Raw genomic sequence first — 20964 nt, 5'->3', positions numbered from 1 at the left:
TAGATGACTTGTCAAGGTGTGAACAAACGAGCTCTCTACGTTCATCCCCGCAAAGACAGACCGCCATTCAATCCTATTCAAGAAATTTCTTATATTTCCAGAATTAGCCTTATTAAAGAGACGGCTAATTTTAGGCCCATCATTCAAATAAGTTGCGATACGTGGTACAAAAAATTCAAAGGGTGGATGGTGACTGTCGGGATCCACAAGTGGATCCATGCAGGGATGGATGCTCTCAACGCGTCCATTAGCGCATAATATAAGATCTAAAATTCTAGAATTATTATTCAAAACATTATTAAATTGACCAAAATTACAATATGAATAGATGGTAAGAAATTCCACGGCACGACGATCGGAACCTCCCAGGGGCATCAACGCGCAATCACCCTCGGACGCAGTCCATGAAATCGTTGGTAGGTTGAAGTCGCCCACGATAATAATCATTAAATCCGGATAGGTATCACGCACGGTAGACACACTGGACAAAAACACATCTAGAGCCTCGTGGGCAGTGGGAGGACGGTGGCACAGATCCTCAGCATCGCTATGGAGATTCGGTATAGAAACGGAATGAATACCATGGCGGGTAGCAATAAGAACTCCACCACCGTCCATCTTCGTAGACACAGTAGATTCTCTGTCCCGACGATGTATAGAATATGATGAATTGAGCAGCTCCCTGCTCATGCTCGAATTACTGACATGCGATGTATACGATACACTCAATAACGCAACATTTTAATTTTTCAGACTAGGCTTGAGATGAAACTAAAATGAAATTTACTGAAAATCTGGAAAGAACCAACATTGAAAGCAAGAACACATCCATCATCATAGAAAACTGCTTCAGAATCGCGTTGAATCCTGCTCGAAGCTTACAGTGAACATGGTCTTTGTAAATCATAGTGCTTTGAGTTTTTTAAAAAATTCAAGCATGGCGATTTTGGTGTGAGAAACGAAGAACATTGACAACCTCCGAAAAAATTTGAAGGCAGCGAATTGCAACTATTGTTAGATGAAGATTACGCTCACATGAACTGAATGAAAGAAAGCAGGAAAACCGAAAAACCAATTTTGAAATTTTGAAATGCTGCTTACCAGGTATAAAAGAAAGTCTGTGAATGGTATTGTGACTGGCGATGAAACCATCGACATCAACTGCAAGACCTTTCAGATAATGCTAACACTACCATCAACAAATGATCGATTTGAAGCAAGCTTTAGATGCAAAATGACCAAAATATTACAACAGGCAACACAAAACGATTTATCTACATAATAATAAACCATTTTTAATTTTCAATACTAACATAACATCTCGATACTTTAACATTTCAATACTAAATGCAACTGAAAAAATTCCATTGCTATGGGGATGTCATTTTGTCCATGGTAGTTAGGTAACATATTACTGATATTACTTAAAGTATTGTTTGAGAAAGCTAACTTTACACTGTTTTGATAGAACTTTATTAGAGTTTTTATCTTTATTTTTCTATATCTTTACAGATAGTTTATTGATCTACATATTTTTTTTTCTTTTCATCCCTTGTAAATAGAGTAAGGGAAAGAAATGATATTGAGATGAGGGAAAATTCAGAACGTGATACTAATATGGATATAACAGACAAGGGACTATCATAAGTTGCACAAAAAGTATTTTTTTTAATACTATCTAATTATTGAAATATTAAATTATTCAATTATCTGCATGGTTTAGGTGATGCTGAATCTACTTGCCGACTCTAATAATAAAATATCAATATGACAGATAAAGTTTATCATAAGACTGAAGAAGAAGACATCTAACAAAAACAATTAAAATAATGCAGAATATTATTAAGGGTATTAATAGCTAGTATACTAAATATAATCCAAAAGCCCATTTACAATTTAATGGCGTAGGTTATTGTCCACAAATCATTTCATCATTATTCATCATTGGTGAAGATTTTGAAGGGGTAGTGGTTGCTTTTCTCCCCAACTTCTACGCCACTAGAAAGTACGGTTTTGAGACGTCCATTTGAACCGTCAATGTTTTCTATACAAAAAAAGGTTCTGTAGGTCATGAGCTCTAAAGTTGACCGATTACGAGAAAAATCAACTTTTATGTTGAATAACATGGTCAATTTTTTGAAATAAAAATTTTATTTTACTATAACGTTAGAACAATTAACAAAACCAAACGTTAACTTCATAATAGCATAATTAAAAGAAAAAACAATTATAAATCATACACAGTTAAATGAAATGTTGGAAATGTCTGCTGTTAGCTTCAATGCACGCAACAATTCTTCGACACGTTGACTGTCTAACACGCAGGAAAATTCCCGGAGTGTTCCGAATTATGTCGCAGAATACCACAATGCGCTCTCTTAATTGGTCAACATTTTCAACTGGAGTAGCGTAGACTAAGGTTTTCAGATGGCCCCAAAAGAAAAATCTGGGTGTTGGTCGTCCAAGTATTGGCGAGCAACCAAACTAAAGTGGGCCGAAGCTCTATCATGCAAAAAGTACATGTTTTGTCTTACTTGAAGCGGTACATCTTCCAGCAGTTTCGGCAGTACTTCTTCTAGAAATTGTCGATAATCTGCATCGTTTAATCTGGCTAGGACAGCTTCTAGAGAGGGAGGTGGCGCTGGTAACCATGAAAAGACTACAATCGGTAGGATTTATGAAGGTTGGAGACGTTGGCGGCAGTTCTACACCTGGAGGAGGGCTGTGCTGGACTCACCCCCACTCGAGTGCAAGATAGACTGCTTGTCAGCAAAATACGTTTACTCAAGAAATTACCGCATCTACATCAGTCCCACAGTAGTAGATGCGAATAAGACCTTAAAAATCTACACTGATGGCTCAAAAAGATGGAACGGGGCGGGAGCGGGGGTCTTTTTCCATCATCCTCGAATACGTCTCTCGGAACCTCTAGGTAAAGGTACCTCCGTCATACAAGCGGAACTGACCGCTATCAAACTTGCTGTTGACTATATTGTTGACTCCAACGAACGCGGTAAGTGTTACGCTATTTATACAGACAGTAGCCAATCTGTTTTAGCGTTAAGGTAACGTCTGCACTAATAATAGACTGCCATCTACCACTGGAAGAAGCCACGAAATACAATCATGTCACTATCCAATGGATCAAGGGGCACTCCGGCTCTACGGGTAACAAACATGCGGATAGACTGGCAAAGCTTGCTGCCAGCAGAGTTCCCTGTGCACCCGAGCCGATAATTACCTCTTCTTTAGCTACTCATATTAATATGATCAAGCACATTACCCACAAAAAATTCCTAAATGCATGGGACAAAATCTCGGGCTCCTATCTTACTAAAGATTTGTTAAAATATCCTTCGAAAATTACAGCTCAGATTTTCGTAGGGCTTGGAAAAAACGCCCTCCGGTTAGCCACAGGTCTCCTCACGGGACACTGTAAGGTAAACAAGCACCTTCACAATTTGAAACTTGCAAACTCTCCTCTCTGTCGAGCCTGTGAACAAAACGACGAGACCGCTAGACACGTCTTGTGTGATTGCCCCTCTCTAGCAGACCTCAGAATGAGGACCCTCGGGGAGGCATGGCCGACCACAAATGATATCAGGAACTTACCTCTGAGTGATATCCTGGCCTTCGGTAAATCCCTAGGCTGGTTGATGTGAAAAGAGGTAATGTTGGGAATGCTCCTCATTCTAAGGTCGGTCAGAGACGGTCAATCACACAAGATATGTTTAACCGTCTCGTCATCCTGTTCACAGGCTCGACAGAGAGGGGAGTCAGCAAGCTTCATGTTTTGAAGGTGCTTGTTTACCTTACAGTGTCCCGTGAGGAGACCTGTGGCAGTGCGAAGGGCACTTTTACCGAGCCCTACGAAGAACTAGGCTGTTGCGGCTAAAGGATATTTTAACAATTCCTTGGCGAGATGACAGCCCACCCATTTAAGAATTTTTTGTGGGTAATGCGCTTGATTGACTCGATATGCGTAGCTAAAGCCCTATGGGTGCACAGGGCGCTCTACCGGCAGCACGTTTGGCCAGCCTGTCCGCGTGGATGTTACCCTTGGAGCGAGAATGCCCCTTAACCCACTGGATTCTGACACGATTGTATTTCGCGGCTTCCTCCAGTGCTGTGTGACAATCCATTACTAATGCAGACGTTATAATAACCCTGCTTAAAGCTAAAAGAGATTGTTTACTGTCTGTAAAAATAATAAAACACTTACCCCGCTTGTTGGATTCAACAATGCAGTCAGCAGCAAGTTTAATAGCAGTTAGTTCTGCTTGTATGACGGGGTATTTGCACAATGGGGTATTTGTGAATTCTATCTGGACAAAAGTCCATTTTAAAAAGTTGATTCAACCTTAAATTACTTTCAACCCATATAAACTACAACTAATACAGTATTATTACCTGCAATGCATTTTTTATATTTATGATCAACCTGTTTTGAAAGTCACGTCAACATTGACTATTAATAGTACTAGATGTAATTAGTTACAGTGCTGTCAATAGTTACCTGACTTATATCAGTCATTATTTGATTTGAGGACAACTTTAAAAAGTTCTGAAATATGAAACTAAATAAGCCAGATATGTGCTATTAATATATCATATATTTTTATCTGCATTCATACGATTAGAGTAAAGTGTTTGTTTTCCTATATTTGTCATATTCAGAAGAGGTAAAGTTACACTTCCAAGTATTTTATTACCCTAGAGTGTGGTTTGTTTGGTAAAAAGTATTTCAACAACTGCATTACAAAAAATCATTTTCCTTCCATATAATTAAGTAAATTGAATTGGATTTTTTCTCGCAGGACTATCGGGATTTAAAACCATTACGCGAATGAACATTTATAACATGATGCGAGGGTACGAGGATCACAACATTACGGAAAAACTGGAATATATGGAAAATATTCTGCGAAATAAAGAAAATTATACAGTGGATGAAATTAAAGTATTCCAGCAGAAAATGTCATTATTTAAAAGCCAGTTTCAGGCAAAATGGTCGGATGCGTCCAGGAACCATCAAAAATGTCTTAAAAAATACAATGTGTTTCTTCAGGGCAAATTTCAATTACCTTGTACCTTAGTGAAACCGGGACGTCCGGTTATATCTTTCAATGAATCAAGTGATCGTTCAAAAAGAAGAAAAACCGAAACACTACGGAAAAATGTAACATGTGAAGAGCTTGTTTTTGCAACCGAAACCAAATTAAGATCTTGTGGTAAAAGAGATGCTGCAAAAGTTCTGCAACAACTTATCGAATCTCCGAAACGGGCAACAAAGTACAAAAAAGCTTATGATAAAGACCAAGATGCTAATCTAGCGAAATTCACGCCCTTAGAAGCTCTATCGAGATTTGTTGAGCCCTACTTTACGAGCCCTAACAACTATATATTGGGACATAATAGAATTTATATGTAATTAACAACAATTAAACAGATTATTTTGTTTTGATACATTTTTCAAATTAATATCATTTAATTAGACAATTAACAACAATTTTATCTAATGAACAACACAAAAACAAAATACATATCCTATTACTTCTAATTAAACCAGAAAAATGTAAATTTTGCCTGACCACTAAATATTGGGACATTACACGATTTGTATTTCTAATATGGAGTAACATCGCCCTTAGATTTTATAACCGCTTGAATTTGGTTGGGCATTGAATTCACTAAGGTTCTACACTGTTCAAGAGTAAATCCATCCCAAATTTGTTTTATTTTGGCTTTAAGTTTTTAAGTTTAATTTTTGTCCGGTATTGATGGCAGAATACGGGTATTTCGGTATTATTTTTATTTAACGCCCTCTATGACCGCGGGCGGCCGATGTCTTCGAAAATGGCCGTGCTAATTTGAAGTTGTGCTGGAAAATGACGTAGAGGATTCGTGTTTGTTATCTATTTTGTGTCCGTTCTAAGTTTACATTTTCAAGTGACATTTTTTGACGTTTCATTAAAAAAATGCTAGCCGGAGGCGACCGATCGAAAACGGCCGTGTTTGTTTAAAGTTATGCTGGAAAATGATGTTGACCAAACAGAAATTTGTTATCTATCTTATGTCCGTACTAACCTCATTTTTTCAAGTGACATTTTTTGATCAGTGTGAATACCATCTACAAGAAATATCATTTCATATCAGAGCTTCAGATGCTGAAGTGTAATTTCATTTTTTGACGCGGCAGTGAAGTTGAACCTTTGGACCAAGTGAAAGACAACAAAACAATAATGGTATCCAGACCTTTAAGTTTATTGGTACTTTGTACAGGTTCCTAATATCTTTCCATTTTTTGATTATCTTCTCAGATTCTGTATCTTATGGTTTGTTGCCAATCTAAACATATAGTAGGAATTAACCTGTTGTTAGTAAAGGTGACGCCCCAGAGGGGAAAAAAATCTTACAATTAGGTATATCTACTGATTATAATTTAGTGAATAAACTTTTTTATAGTAATATCGGTATTAATACCGGTATTCCGGTTTTATAAATTTTGAATACCGAATACCGGTATTGAGATTTTGGTCCGGTATTGCAAGCCCTATTGGTAGTATGCTGTTTCGTAGTATTTGTTGATATTTTGCGGCGTTTACGGTGCCATCAAGAAATTCAAAGCATCCTTATCCTGAAGCTGTCATACAGCCCCAAATGATTACTCACATCGGATATTTTACACAACAATCTTTATGAAATGCCTCATGTTTATTGCAAATTTCGATTCATCGCTGAATATTATCCTGGAAAAGTCTTCTGCTGACCAAGACAGTTTAGATTTTGCTCAAGTGATTCTGACTTTCTGTTGTTTTTCTGTTAACACTGGTTTTTCTTTTGCCTATAAAACAACAATTTTGTAAAAGCTACATTTTTTAATTATTGCTTGTAAGTAAAGCTCGTAAAACTTTAATCCACTTTTAAGAATCCATTTGCGACAGCATTCCGTTGATATATTTAATCCAGTTTCATTATTCCATTCAGCGGTAACTTGTCTTAAAATATTTCTTCGTCCTTTTTTGCAGATTTTTACAAGTATTCTTTTATTTCTATCAGAAACTAACTTTGGACGACCTGAACTTTTACCCTTTTTTTCTAAAATGTTTAATTACTTTCCACGCTGTGCTTTTAGGAATATTAAGTTCGTCTGCAATTTCACGTATTGTTTTATTGTGGCAATAATTTTTAATCATTAATTCACAGATTTTTGACCCTGTAGACCATTTTAATTGGTAATACAGATTTACTCAACAGCAACAATGTTACAAGCTTTGGAACAAATCGGCAATTTAACATTTCATTTTAGGTTATTTCCACAGTTTACTTATCTTAATTTGTTTCATTTTTATGGAAGTTACTTTGCACTGTCCCAATATTAAGTTGTCAGGTAAAATGTACATTTTTCTAGTTTAATTAGAAGCAATAGGGTATGTATTTTGTTTTTTGTGTTGTTCATTAAAAAAAATTGTTGTTAATTATACAGGTGACTGGTACATAAACGTGAATATTGAAATACGTTGTTCTAGAGCTCATTTGTAATTGATTAAGCCTAATATGCCTTATGCAAAGCTGAATAGTTTAGGAGTTATTTCAATTTTTTGTTTTTTGTACAAGTTCAGTACATACTCTTACAAATCTTGAAATTTAGAGAGTAATAATAGTTTCTTTGGCAATGTATTGACTTCTCTGAATAGATTACACTCTAATACACATTTTAAGTTGAAAAACATTTTAAATATTTCGATGTTAAAGCATCTAGGGTGTGAAATATTCGATTTTTAAGTTAATTTTTAAATAATGTTTCATTTACGAGCGTTTATTTCAAAATTTTGATAATACATTTAGCGTACCAATTATTGTAAAAACTTCTCTGTTTTCTTACATTTCGAATAAGGTATTAAGCATGGCAAAATGTTTTTCTAATTACCCAATAATAAGATAACAAGTGGCGCGAATACAATTTTGACAACCTACCCAAAGTTAATAAAAGTCAAAATCGATTACACCTACTATTTATTGTTGCTTATTGGAACTAAAGCACAACGTTAATTCAGACAACCATAAAAAATTAAGCAACTACCATTAAAAAAAATAAACACAATCATATGACATAACTTCTAACTCAAAAAAACTCAGCGCGAAACACAATTGGACCCCCCCTGTTGGAATAAGGAACCAATTGGAAAAAACCTTACCGTTGGTTTCTTATTGGTAATATGCAAAACTACCTTTTTCAATTCTGAATAAATACTTAACTCATACCTATTAATAAAAATTATCAGTTGGTTCCTTATTACAAGAGGGGGTCCAATTACAAGTTTGCTTCAAAAACTGCACCTCTATTCCTAATACATGCTCGAGCCCGTTTTCTTATTTCCGACCTTGTTATTTTATTTGTAATTGTAGTTCTTCAAACATTTGCTTCATTTTGGATTCTCTCTATTAATTCATCCCTAGTATTGGTTTGTGTTGCATACACTCTTTCCTTCATGTGGCCCCACACATAAAAATCTAGGGTCGTCAAATCAGGACTCCTTGCAGGCCATGGAATTGGACCTCCTCTCCCAATCCAGCGGTTAGGAAATAATTCATTTAATGAATTTCGTACATTTTGCGAATAGTGCGCAGGGCATCCATCATGTTGGAAAACCATGTTATAAATTACTATGTAAAAAATCACCATACGTTGCGCCATTTAAATGATCGGGAAAAAAATGAGGACCAATCAAATTATTTCCAATGAGCCCCATCCACACATTCACACTAAATTTTCTTTGGTTGCTCGTTTCCTTCGTTAGATGAGGATTTTCGTCAGTCCAATAATGTAAATTATGAAGATTTGTTATACCTTCGCTGTTAAACTTCGATTCGTCGGTCCATAAAATCCTTCTCAAGAAATATTCATCCTGAATGTCAGCATTTAAAAGAAACCGGCAAAATTGAATCCTTCGTTCAGGATCGCCGTCTTCAAGTGCCTGGACAGGTGTGTAATGATAAGGATGTTTGCCCATTTGTCGAAGAGTTGACCAGACTTTCCATTGTGATATCCCCGAATTAGCAGCGACGTTTCTTGTACTGGATGTGGGATTAATGAATTGAATTTCAACCGCAGGTGTAATCGATTTTGAATTTTATTCACATTGGGTAGGTTGTCAAAATTGTGCTCGCACCAATTGTTATCTTATTATTGGCTAATTGGAAAGACATTTTGCCATGCTTCATACCTCATTCGAAAGGTAACAAAACAGTGAAGTTTTTACAATAATTTGTATGCTGAATGTATCATCGAAATTTTGAAATAGACGCTCGTGAATAAACACTTTGTTTGAAAATTACCTTAAAAACCGAATATTTCACTTCCTGTATTTTTAAACCATCGAAATATTTACAGTATTTCTTAACTTTAAATGTGTATTAGGATGTAATCTATCCAGAGAAGTCGATACATTGCCAAAGAAACTATTATTACTTTCTAAATTTCAAGATTTGTAAGAGTATGTACTGAACTTGTACAAAAAGCAAAAAATTTAAATATTTTCTAAATTATTCACTTTTCTATAAGGCATATTTAGCTTAATCAATTACAAGTGAGCTCTAGAACAACGTATTTTATAATCAAATGATATTAATCTGAAAAAAATTATTAAAACAAATGAAACTGTTTAATTATTATTAATCATATACACATTTTATTTTGTCCCAATATACAGGGTGATTCATTAGCTCTATGACAAACTTTGGCAGATGAAAGGTGATGCGATTCTAAGGAAAAATGTTATATGAATATGGGTCCGATTCATTTTGGTTAAAGAGTTACAAGCCTTTGAAAATTTTACACAGTTTAATAGGCAAATGAAAATGTAACATAAAAAATAAGTTTAAAAATTACAAAAATTGTTCGAAATGTCCGCCTTCAGCTTGAATGCACGCTTCACATCGACGAAGTAAAGATTTGCAACAATCGCAACAATAATTATGAAACACAAATACAGAGTTGGCTGTGATAACAAAACTGAGTTCTTTATGTCAAACATTTCAATTTACTCTATTCTGAGTGTTTCAAAGTTTATAATTGTCAGAGTTTTGATCGAAAACGAAAATGCGGAAACGCTCGGCAAGCAGCAAGAGAATACCTTCGTAGGTTTCCAAATAGACATCAACCTGCCCATACAGTGTATAGTGCATCATTTCGCAGACTGAGAGAAACAGGTAACCCCGCTCCACTACATTCCGTTCGTCCCCATGATGTGAATGTACAAAATGAAGAACGTGTTATTGATTTAGTACTTGACGACCCTTCAATTAGTACTCGGCGTATAGCGAGCATGTTACAAATATCCCAAAGTTTTGTATAGCGTGTATTGAATCGAGAAATGTTACATCCGTTTCATCGCCAAAATGTTCAAGCATTACATCCTGGAGATACTGAGCAACGCTTAGCATTTTGCCACTGTATTATTCAGCAACATGCTCAAAATAATAACTTCATTTCCCAAGTTCTGTGGTCTGATGAAGCGTGTTTCACTAGGGACGGCATAAATAATTATCATAACGAATATGTGGTCCTTGCAAAATCCACATGCAATTAGACCAGGAAGATTTCAGCAACGGTTTAGTGTAAACGTTTGGGGTGGCATTTTTAACAATTCTTTGCTACCTGTATGGGTGATAAATGAACGCATAAATGCAAATATGTACAGAAATTTCTTGGGACATAACCTTTTCGATTTTATCGACGACGTACCACTTAACATCGTTCAAAATATGTGGTATCAGCACGATGGTGCACCACCACATCGAGGAAGAGAAGTCATCGCTTGGTTACATGAACATTTTCCAAACAAATGGATTGGCAATGGAGGTCCAGTAGTCTGGCCACCACGATCCCCAGATCTAAATCCGCTGGATTATTATTTCTGGGGACACATGAAGCAGCTTGTGTACCGTGTAGAAATTACTACCCGTCAGCAACTACTGGACAGAATTCAAGATGCAGCTAATAGCATACGGAATGATCCAAATATCATACGTCGTGTGATAGAATCTTTACTTCGTCGATGTGAGGCGTACATTCTATAGTTCTTAGGGCTCGTAGAGCATTCTAAAGAAAAATATTGAGTTGTAGTACCTGATATTAATTTTATGTATTGTATAAAAGGTAGGTACAAGAAGATACAATAATATTATATTATTGTATCTTATGTTCTTTCTTTACCTACCTTGTGCACTACAAAATTGATTGAATTAACTCATTCAATTAAGTAAGTGGTGTAAAATTAAAGCTATTTCTGATATTTTAATTATAAGTAATGTTGAGGAATCTGTAAGACTAGTAACTATTGATCTAATTTATTTAAATGTAATTGACTTACATGTAATTAACTTTAATTAAATTGTAGCAATGATCTGAACAATTAATAAGCTTAGAGCAACAATTTATTCATAAATTAATATTATTATCATTCTCAAACTCATCTAATGAACTTAGTCTAAACAATATCTGCTTATAAAGTGTACATGTGGCACTAATCCAAACGGTTAATAACCCGAGAGCAACAATTTAATCCTCTACCTCTACGTTTCATAAATTAATATTATTATCATACTCAAAAATCTTCTAATGAACTTAATCTAAACAATACCTGCTTATAAATTTATTCCTGATAACACATTATCGTTATACAAAATGAGATTTTCTCGATATAAAATAAAACAATAATTATAATACGAAACATTTTTATTTAAATCCATAGTTTGTACATAGCTTTTTTAAGAAAACATTACTCTTAATGTAGAATAAATGAAAACAGCAAATCTAAAAAATTATGTACACAGTAAGTTTTTAAACTTATTCTTACAGCTCTATTTTTTAAGGTGAGTAACAAACAACTGGTTTCAAGGTTAATTAATCTTTAAATAATCCTAACTTTTAATTATAACAGATCCCTTAAAACCTTAACAATCCATAGAAAAGAATGGAATGAGGAAAAAATGAAATTTTTTTAAGTTGAGGATAAGATGAGGAGGTATTTGTTTATTTATCTTATAATTAATAGTGATCAATAAGGATGGGACTAAAAAGGAAGAATCAGTCTTAAGCCACAAAATCAAGGGGTCTATTAAACCCACCTTTACGGTTCATGTACTGTCTATACTTTCGTTTTAGTATAACGTGAACATCGCCGACGTCATTCCCTTCGACCTTCTTTCCCTTGGTACTATCGAAACTGCAAAAACCCATCATCTTCATCATTTCCTGTTCGTCGGGGCTTTTCCCTTCCAGATCCGCGGCGGTTACAACGGGCCTCTCGGGGAGTCCTCCCTTCGATGACGATTTCTTCTCGGTCGATCGCGATCTCGACCTCGAGTACCTTCTATAAACGTCTCTGTCGTTCGAGTGCCTTCGCCTGCTATCCCTTTCTCGGGACCTGTCAACCCTTTCCCTGGACGACCTCTTACGTCGGTGTCTGTTGTTGTCTCTGTCTCTATCGCGTTCGCGTTCCCTATCCCTATCACGTCTCCTCGGCGATTTGGATCGACTACGACGCCCCATAATATTACCGAAAAAAAATTTTTAATTGACGATTTTTTTCTGAAGAAAAATTTTTTTCGCGAGACGCGAAAAATTTTGACGTTTGACAGATAAAACGTCGATTTTAGTTCATTTTTTCGCTGCATGAAAGCGCTAGTTTTCATAGTTGCGTACGGGATTTTCAACCGTAACCTATAACTATGTAAAGACCAATTTTCCCGCCGTTTCTCTTTTGTAGGTATACTCCCGAAGCCGGCGCGCGCAACGTCTCTTCACTCCGGTTCGCGTTCGTACACGGTATAAAGAGTAATCCGCGTCTCGTACGTCGAGTGTGAATGTGCTAGTTTTTTTTCCCCCGAACGAAAAAGAAACCTTTTTAGGCGACTTTTTTATGGAACCCGCGCCCTTTCGGAAAGTTATTCGTTAAATTCGTTACCGAAAAACTAGGTTTTCTAGGATTTCAGTGTGATTCAAATGGGGGCGTGTTCATCGTAACACAAACAACGAGTGCTATTGAGTTGCAAAAAAGATCTCCCCCAAATCAACTTTTTATCTCTATAGGTGAGTCTTAACCTTACTTTATCTTTTATTATCACGATTATCTCATCAAGGCACACCCTGATTTCATTTATATTTTCACAAATAATAATTAATAACAATAATTTTTTCTTAATTAATTAATAATCGTTAAAAATTTGAATTTATTAGGGTTATTTTTATCGATTTTTGTCGATAAGATAAAATAGGGTGGCAACCCTGCTCAAATAAAAAAAAGAGTAACAGTGATGGCTTCCGATTGTTGAAATTGTCACAAAATTGAAAAACCAGTACGGATTTGGTGCTTCTCGGTTTATTTTATTGTATGGTAAGTCGTTTTAATGATTTTGGTATGGGTTAGAGGTGCGTTGACCCCGAAATTCGGTAAAATGGCCACTGGAAGCGGCGCCGTCGTCGCGCCCCATTTGACACCTAACCCCAAAAAATGTTGTACGCTCGGCGCAAGGTTATTTTAACTGGCTATTTTTAGGAATTATCTAATACGGTCGAGATCTCTCTCACGCGTTACTCTCAACGAAAGAGCGGCCGATGTTTCTGTTTGTTTTAGTTTGCATTTTGACCTAGAGAAGTTACGAAAAAAAGAAAAACCTGTACCTACCTTTTTTATAAACAAACTGTTTATCGTTTTTGCTTGGGTGGTACTGTTGTTGTGTATTGTTTTATGTGTAAACAATTTTGAGCTTCTTTATAAAAAGTAAAAGTGACCTCGTTTATTATTTTTAAGATATACTCTATTTGGACTAAATTAATCTAAGTTTTCTTTTTCAGTAGGTGCTAGTATATGAAACTACTCATTTAATCCCCGGTTACGGTCGACTTTTACTTTTCTCTTTGCAATTTCATACGATTTTTTCCATTAAAAGTGCTTCCGGGTTTTCGTATGGCGCGGTAGCTTTCTAACTGTCTCTTTCATATCTATATGGTATCTAAGTTTATATATATATAACATTTTATTATTAAAAAACATAGAACATTTTTATTAAGGTCCAGTTTTACCATCCTCCTGATAAACTATCTGGGTGCTAAATTCTAGGGGATAATTACCATGGTTAAAGCGGTTTTAAGCGCTCTCATTCGATAAGAGGTAGTAAAAGTGGGCCTAAGAAATGTCATGTAAACTGTAATAGAATATAAAGTTGATTATATACAGGTGTTCACAAATTGGCGGGCCAAATTGGGCAATTTTAAACTCCTATTTCTATAAGAGATACAGGAAAAATGATATCAGTGTCTGAGGCTCGATTTTTATAAGAAACTTAATGGCGAAAACCGCATATTGATATCTCTTACGGTTTCAGACACAGGCTGTTTTTCAATAAAGTGCATTTTCGAAAAGTCGTCATAACTTTTTTCTTATTGATAAATCTTCCTTTCTGTGAAAACATTTCCAAAGCAACTTTTTAGGTAGAATTCGATGGAATAAGTTAGCTTTCCCTCAAAGCAATATTTTAGCAGTTATTGACCTAAAAATGATTTTTTTAAATGGAACATCCTATATATTTTTGCTAATTAGACGAGAGCATTTAGAGGATGGATGAAAAAAGCCCACAAATATTTGTGGGCTAAAGTATATAGTTAAAAAAGATGTTAAATCTTAGGCAAGATGCTATCATAACCCTTAAAATGTATTTGTCCACGTCTCAACAACTCAAATTTCGACAATTTTGTACCTAACAATTTCTACTTTCAAAACATTTTCTTTTTTCCAGTTATTTTCGGAGGTGTAGGAGAAACTTGTTGAAGGTCTGTCTGAGAAATACTCTTTCCTGGTTCTACATTTAACTTCTTTTTTCGTCCTCTGGAAGATGAACCTTTCTTGTTGAATCGAGCTTTTTCAAACGTATCTTTTAAACACTCTGCTACAGGTACATCTGCAGTCTCATCTTGATGGGTATGAGACAATTTGTTGAGTATTTTTTGCCGATTCAAGGGTAGTATCTCAATGGCTTCAAACCCCGAAATAATATTGTTTATACAATTTCCTTCAATGGAAGACAGTGCTTGAATCAAGAATCTAGGGAACACATCCTTCCTCACTACGCCTTTGTTGTGTTTTTTCCATTGACGTAAAATTTTGCGCCAAGCCCCTTTGATGGGTCGAAACACACACACGTCCAAAGGTTGAGTCATGTGGGTGCTGTTAGGAGGCAAAAGCACAAATCTGATATTATTTTCTTCACACTTTGTTATTACACTCAAACAGATATGGGATGCCAGGTTATCCCTTATAAGTATTTTTGGTCCATCAGGCAATTTTTTAAAATATGGGAGAATCACATAGTCTAACCATTTTTCGAAAATGCTTCCATCGAACTATCCAGAGCGACTTCGATTGAATCTAGTTCCAGGCGGACCATTTTTGGTCCACGTTGACCATAAGTGACCAGCTTTATATACAACATAAAGTGGAAGCAGATCCTCAGATGCTGTGCACGCAAACATATCGGAAGTGGCGGATTTTGAATTATCCATTATTTTTTCAGCTCTTTTACAAGATCTACGGCCAGGATCGTCCGTGAAATTTGTTTCGTTCTAGTTAACAATACAATCTGATGGAATCCCTTCGAGTCCTGCAGCCAAATGGTCAAAGTATTTATTGATGACAGTATGATCCACATTAGCCCTGCTTTCTGTTATGGACTGGAACAGTCGTTTTGAAAGTTGATTCTTATGACGTTTTAAAAATGCTTGCATCCAACCTTCACCCGGTATATTATTTTTAAATGCGGGAACACGCCTACCCATTCTCTGAAGATAATTTCCTACCAATTCCTTAATATCAACTGGTTCCATTGGAAATCCCCATTCACAAGCGATGCCAATTGCTCTAACTATAGAAAGTTCTTCTGCTTCTGAGAGTATTGTTTGTGCCACCCTAGTTTTTTCATATGGGGCCCTTTAATTTTCCTATATAATGTAACGTACGGTATCCCATATTCTTCACTCAAAGCCTTTAAATTTCCTCTTTCGTATCTTACAGCTTCTTGCAACTTCTCTTCATCAAAATCTCGATATTTTCGGCTTCCTGCCTTTCTTTTATAATTTCTAACCATTTTCAAGCCGCCCCTGGTAACCCAACTTTAACCGGTAACTTTGATTTTACGTTAGATTATTGTTATGCAGTTAACAAGCAACCAAAAAAAAATAATTTATTTGCATGATACTACGTACAACAGGAAGTATTTAGGGTACAAAAAATATCAATTTGTTACCTTATTTTCGTGATTTTTGTTCGGCACAAAAGAATTCATCTGATCATAAACAAAACTTGCAGAATGAGTGTATGAACAATTGACTATAATACCGTAGTTTCGTCACTCATTACCAGAGAGTGACACATGTCTTAATTTTTATTGTCAGAATTTTTCAACTCACCCCGCATTTACAAGCAACTTTAAAACTTATATGTGCAGATTTTGAAAAAGTAGGCTTTAGAAATAATAGAAAAACGAGATTATATTTATGAGTAGTATCAAGATAGTTGATTGCAATGAATTGAAACATAAACTCATAAACAAAAAGCAGATTAAATTAATAAAACTTATCTTATTATAAAACAAGAATAAATATATGGCAACAAATAACAACAAAAGTAAACCCCTGTTCTATAAAAAGTGTTCAAAATGTCCCCAAAATGGTTTGTGTTATACACAGTCGACATCTTTTTTTAGCTCTTTTTGCCGACTTGATAAGCTGAATGGGTCTAACGGTGTAAGCTGACTGGGTCTGCAAAAGCGTTCACAATTGCGGCTTCTAATACTTGTCGGGAATTTATTGGTTGTTTATAGATAACAATCTTCCCCAAAGGAAAAAATCCATAGGTGTTAGGTCCGGTGACCCAGCCGCCCAGCGGATAGAACCTTGATTACCTAACCAACAATCACCAAAAGCTGCGGTCAAAAAATTGGTGTCATAAGTATTGTGAGGCGCTGCACTATCATGTTGAAAAAATACATTTCGCAGGTGCGCTAGAGGTAAATCGTCAACAACAGGTTCGATTTGTTGTCTAAATATGTTCAAATATTTCATTTGTGCTGTGCACCAGCACTACTCACATACGCTTCATCTGTCCAAATACAATTTAAACAAAAATTGCTTGCTTCGTCACATTTTGCCAAGAGCCATTGGCAAAAATTTATGCGCCGTTCAAGATCTCCTGGTCTGAGGTAATGGACTTTGCTAGTTCTGTATTACTTAAATCTGATTTTTTTTTAAATCCGCCTAGCTTTGGTTCTTGGACTTCCCGTGGTTACACTTAATTGCCGCATTGATATCTGGATTATTTTCCATTCCTACTAAACTAAAACTACTACTTCTTCTTCTAATTCCTCGTCTTCATTCGGTATATAAGTTTTTGATCTCTTCTTTTCGAATTGGCCGCTAGTTTGTAGATTATATCACAATCTTCTAAAAATATCATTAAAAGGTTGCCGCCTCTCTGGATATCGTTCATGATATAAATTTCCTGCAGCCTCTGCATTCTCCCCAGATTATATAAACATACTATCATGTTCCATTTTTCATAATTTTTATATGACATTATTTTGAAAGTTGATAACAACTAAGTAATACTCTAACGATAAGCACTAACACTTATAACTTGAATCCAAATTTGACAGATACTCATATACAATGCATTTGTTTTATCGAAACTCCGTCAAAGCTCACTACCCTACTAGTACGCAATTGAAAATCTTAAAAGTTTCCAAGTTATATATTTCAAAGAAGACTTGAACGAGATATCAAGTGTGCTATTTTTTTGGAGAGGAAATTTTATGCTCTCGTCGAATTTGGAAAAATATATAGGCTATTCCATTTAAAAAGTCATTTTTATCGAACAACATTTTACCATTCAGATTTTTGATTCAGAGTCGATCGAAGAATGTCGCTACGTGTAGATTATCCGCCAATTTCTGAACACCCTGTACATATTTCATAATCTGAAATAAATAACTCTCGTCTTTTTATCTGGGGCACTAGGATATGTATACATTTTTCATATCTTTCGCTATCTACCGACTTTATAACAAATTAAAGATTTGCAACGCTTTGTAAAACGATATTAAGAACGCAGCCACGGAGGAAAGAAGATAAGATTGGGACATAACTATCTTATGGTCGACAATGATAAATGGATTTGGAAATATAGATTCAAAAAAATAAATATAAATGTAGACAAGGTTAAAAGGACAATAACAAAGGGAATGGGAGATTTGGACTATGGAACATTAGAAGTATAAGAGGCAAAGAGAATGAACTGGACGATAAATTTGAATTCTACCCTGTCTCTGTCAATCTCCCACCATCTGGACACTTTCAGGGTCTTAAGGTCATCCTCGATACCATTCATCCAACGCGCACCGGTCTTTATTTCTTCTTCCCTCCGGTTTACCTGTCGTGGCTTTCTTGGTGACCTCCGAATCTGGCATACGATACACATGACCTTCCCATCTCAAGCGTCTTATATATTCTGCGCCACTGGCCTGTTCGATCACGTTCATCGTTTTGGCTCTGTCTTGTATCTATATCGACGTATATGGCTGGTCGAAAAATGTCACAAAAACAAAATTTTTAAAGTGGTAATACCGCGGAAAAGTTGGGAATTGGGGAGAAAGATAAGAAAGATTAAAGAAATATAAATAAAATTCGGAAATTATATTTTCCGATGTGTTATTTACCACAAAAATCGGAAGAACCTGTATGTAAATTGACGATAAAGTCAAAATTACAACAGTCATATTTTCTACACACTTTGCCTTTCGTGCTGTTATACCCTTTTGCTTCTAACTCCTTCAATTATAAATACAGATTTAATCACATTTCAATACAAATTTTCACTTATCTTTCTTTATTGATTGCAATGTAAATGTTTCAAATCAAAGGATTTGTAAAATTTATAAAAAATTGTATGTTGAAAAGAAAAAAACAAGTTTCGTGTGAAGAATCGTAAACAGAAGCTCGTGTTGAAAAATTGACCATCTTCATTTTTACTCAGTACAGCTGACGATATTTTGAAATACGATTTATGGCCGAAGTTAGGCATGTTTGATCTTGACAGAAGAGTCGTTTTGAGGAAACCATCCATACTAGACGTTCCGCAAACTTCCCTTGATGCTTCTGTGACGAGTTTCACATATCGTTTAACACGCCTGTTATTGATCAGGAAATTGTTTGTGTATTATATAATAACTAGGGACAGAATCACTTTGAATGTGTGATACAACCTCATACCCTTGATATCTCTTAATAGCGTAGGAGAAGATAAGTCTTGACTGGATTGACTGGATGCAATTATTTCCTTGTACTTTTAAGCCTCGAATTGAGTTTGGTGGTATGAATGAATTCTGGTAGTTTTTCTCATTTTATCTAACCGTCTCGCGTGTATGTTCTCTAATATGTTTTGTACTATCTTGTGTCATGGCTAATATTAAATGTTCTGGGTGAGCAAAAAAGCAATTGCTTTCGATCACAACTACATTTTTCAACACAATGTTTGTTTCATGTATATGGAACCAGTGGCTCCGCCCGATTTCCAGCATAGTAGAAAGTGTGGCCTTATTTTAGTTTCCAGAGGTGTTCCCCACGTCTCCTAACCTCATAGAAGCCGACGACATCCAATTTAATATGTTGTAATTCGGATTCCAGTTCAAACAATCGTTCTTTCGAGATTAAAGATATGTTGTTGAATATAGCATCTGACAATTTAGTAATATTTTCTTCGATATACATATACACTAATTCGCCGAGGTCGCTTGCCGCTGCTACTTCTATATCAAGGTCATATTGATAAGAAGCTACACAATTTGCAAGGATATAACTTTGAAAACCAGAATCAACAGCGGTTTATTGTGGTTGCTTTTGTTTTTTTTTGCTTGGCCCCTTGAAAATTTATTTGTTAGAAATTATTATTAAAAATTTTAAGAAATATTGCAATATTTTAATAATCTGGATCGCAACGTTTACGAAAAAGCTATACAGAAGCTTGTGCCTAGCAGGGATAAGTGTCTTAACAATGTATGTATTGACATTCGGTTTGGGTTATATTTTGCTCTATGTGATCAGTTTGCTTCAGTGAACTGTTGTATGTTCCAACAATATTTAGGTCGCGGAAATAGAACAACGTTTTCTCTTTGCCAAAATCTTTTCATATTCGGAATGTGTTCAACTTCATAATTCAAGCTACTTTGACAACATTGTATTGTCGGTCCAATGAACAAAACCTATATTAAATAAACTTTGGAAACTATTATTTTATCTAAAATCTTATGGAATTAGTATCCATCATATAGTTTGAGGAACGGATAGAAAAATGAATAGAAACAAACTTGGCCAAAAGATGATTGTAAGCCAAAACGAAGCACTTTTGCTTATAAAAAGACGTGAAATGACTTAATTTTGAAATTTTCACTCAATGGTCACTATTTATAGTAACCAAATACTATTATACAATTACAGGAATTTGAATTAACTACAATTATATGATGTCATCTTACATTTTAATTATTTTATCGTTAAATCAGTTAAAGCATTATCCACAATTTAATAAAACGGCAATGGTCGAATGCTGTTTCTTACTGTAGTAGTCTATACTTAAATTTCTTGCATTGTAATGACACTGATAGATTTACAACATTTGTAAAACGTTCAACAATGATGTTTGTTTAAATTTGAGAATAAGGTCAATAAGATTCGACCAATGCAGCTGCTATCAGCTTTAGAGCTTTTATTTATTTGTATCTTCTTCAACACAGCTTATCTTGCTTCTAATTTGAGAGCTATTTTGACCATTTGGATATCTGTTCTGGTAATCTAGGTTTGTCTTCTTTTTATGACCTCCCGGTAGACTTTGGTCACAATAATGTCAGTTGGAC

The 20964-nt window shown here is 35.3% G+C and overlaps 2 protein-coding genes across 5 annotated transcripts in view; one reads left to right on the top strand and one right to left on the bottom strand.

Moving 5' to 3' along the window:
* Positions 1 to 11722: 11722 nt before the first annotated feature.
* Positions 11723 to 12755, bottom strand: LOC111428650 (U4/U6.U5 small nuclear ribonucleoprotein 27 kDa protein yantar). Its single transcript, XM_023064291.2, has one exon. It carries the CDS (start codon positions 12554 to 12556, stop codon positions 12098 to 12100), a length of 459 nt encoding a protein of 152 aa, XP_022920059.1. The 5' UTR covers positions 12557 to 12755; the 3' UTR covers positions 11723 to 12097.
* Positions 12756 to 12810: 55 nt separating this feature from the next.
* Positions 12811 to 20964, top strand: part of LOC111428649 (adducin 1-like protein hts) — an 84248-nt gene continuing 76094 nt past the window's right edge. For 2 of the 4 annotated variants that reach the window (XM_071194908.1, XM_023064285.2), the window contains exon 1: positions 12812 to 13096. The gene's annotated coding sequence lies outside the window, so the exon portion shown is untranslated. Of the gene's footprint in view, positions 13097 to 13311; positions 13401 to 20964 lie in introns of those variants that run through there. The other 2 variants (XM_071194907.1, XM_023064286.2) reach the window with 2 other exon arrangements.

This window comes from Onthophagus taurus, chromosome 3 (genome assembly GCF_036711975.1).
Source record: "Onthophagus taurus isolate NC chromosome 3, IU_Otau_3.0, whole genome shotgun sequence".
NCBI lineage: Eukaryota > Metazoa > Arthropoda > Insecta > Coleoptera > Scarabaeidae > Onthophagus > Onthophagus taurus.
The sequence above is the reverse complement of the archived record's forward strand: the minus strand, read 5'-3'. Positions and strand labels throughout refer to the sequence as shown.

Excerpts from the sequence above, each read along its gene's own strand:
- LOC111428650 (XM_023064291.2), bottom strand. The coding sequence starts at position 12,556 with ATGGGGCGTCGTAGTCGATCCAAATCGCCGAGGAGACGTGATAGGGAT.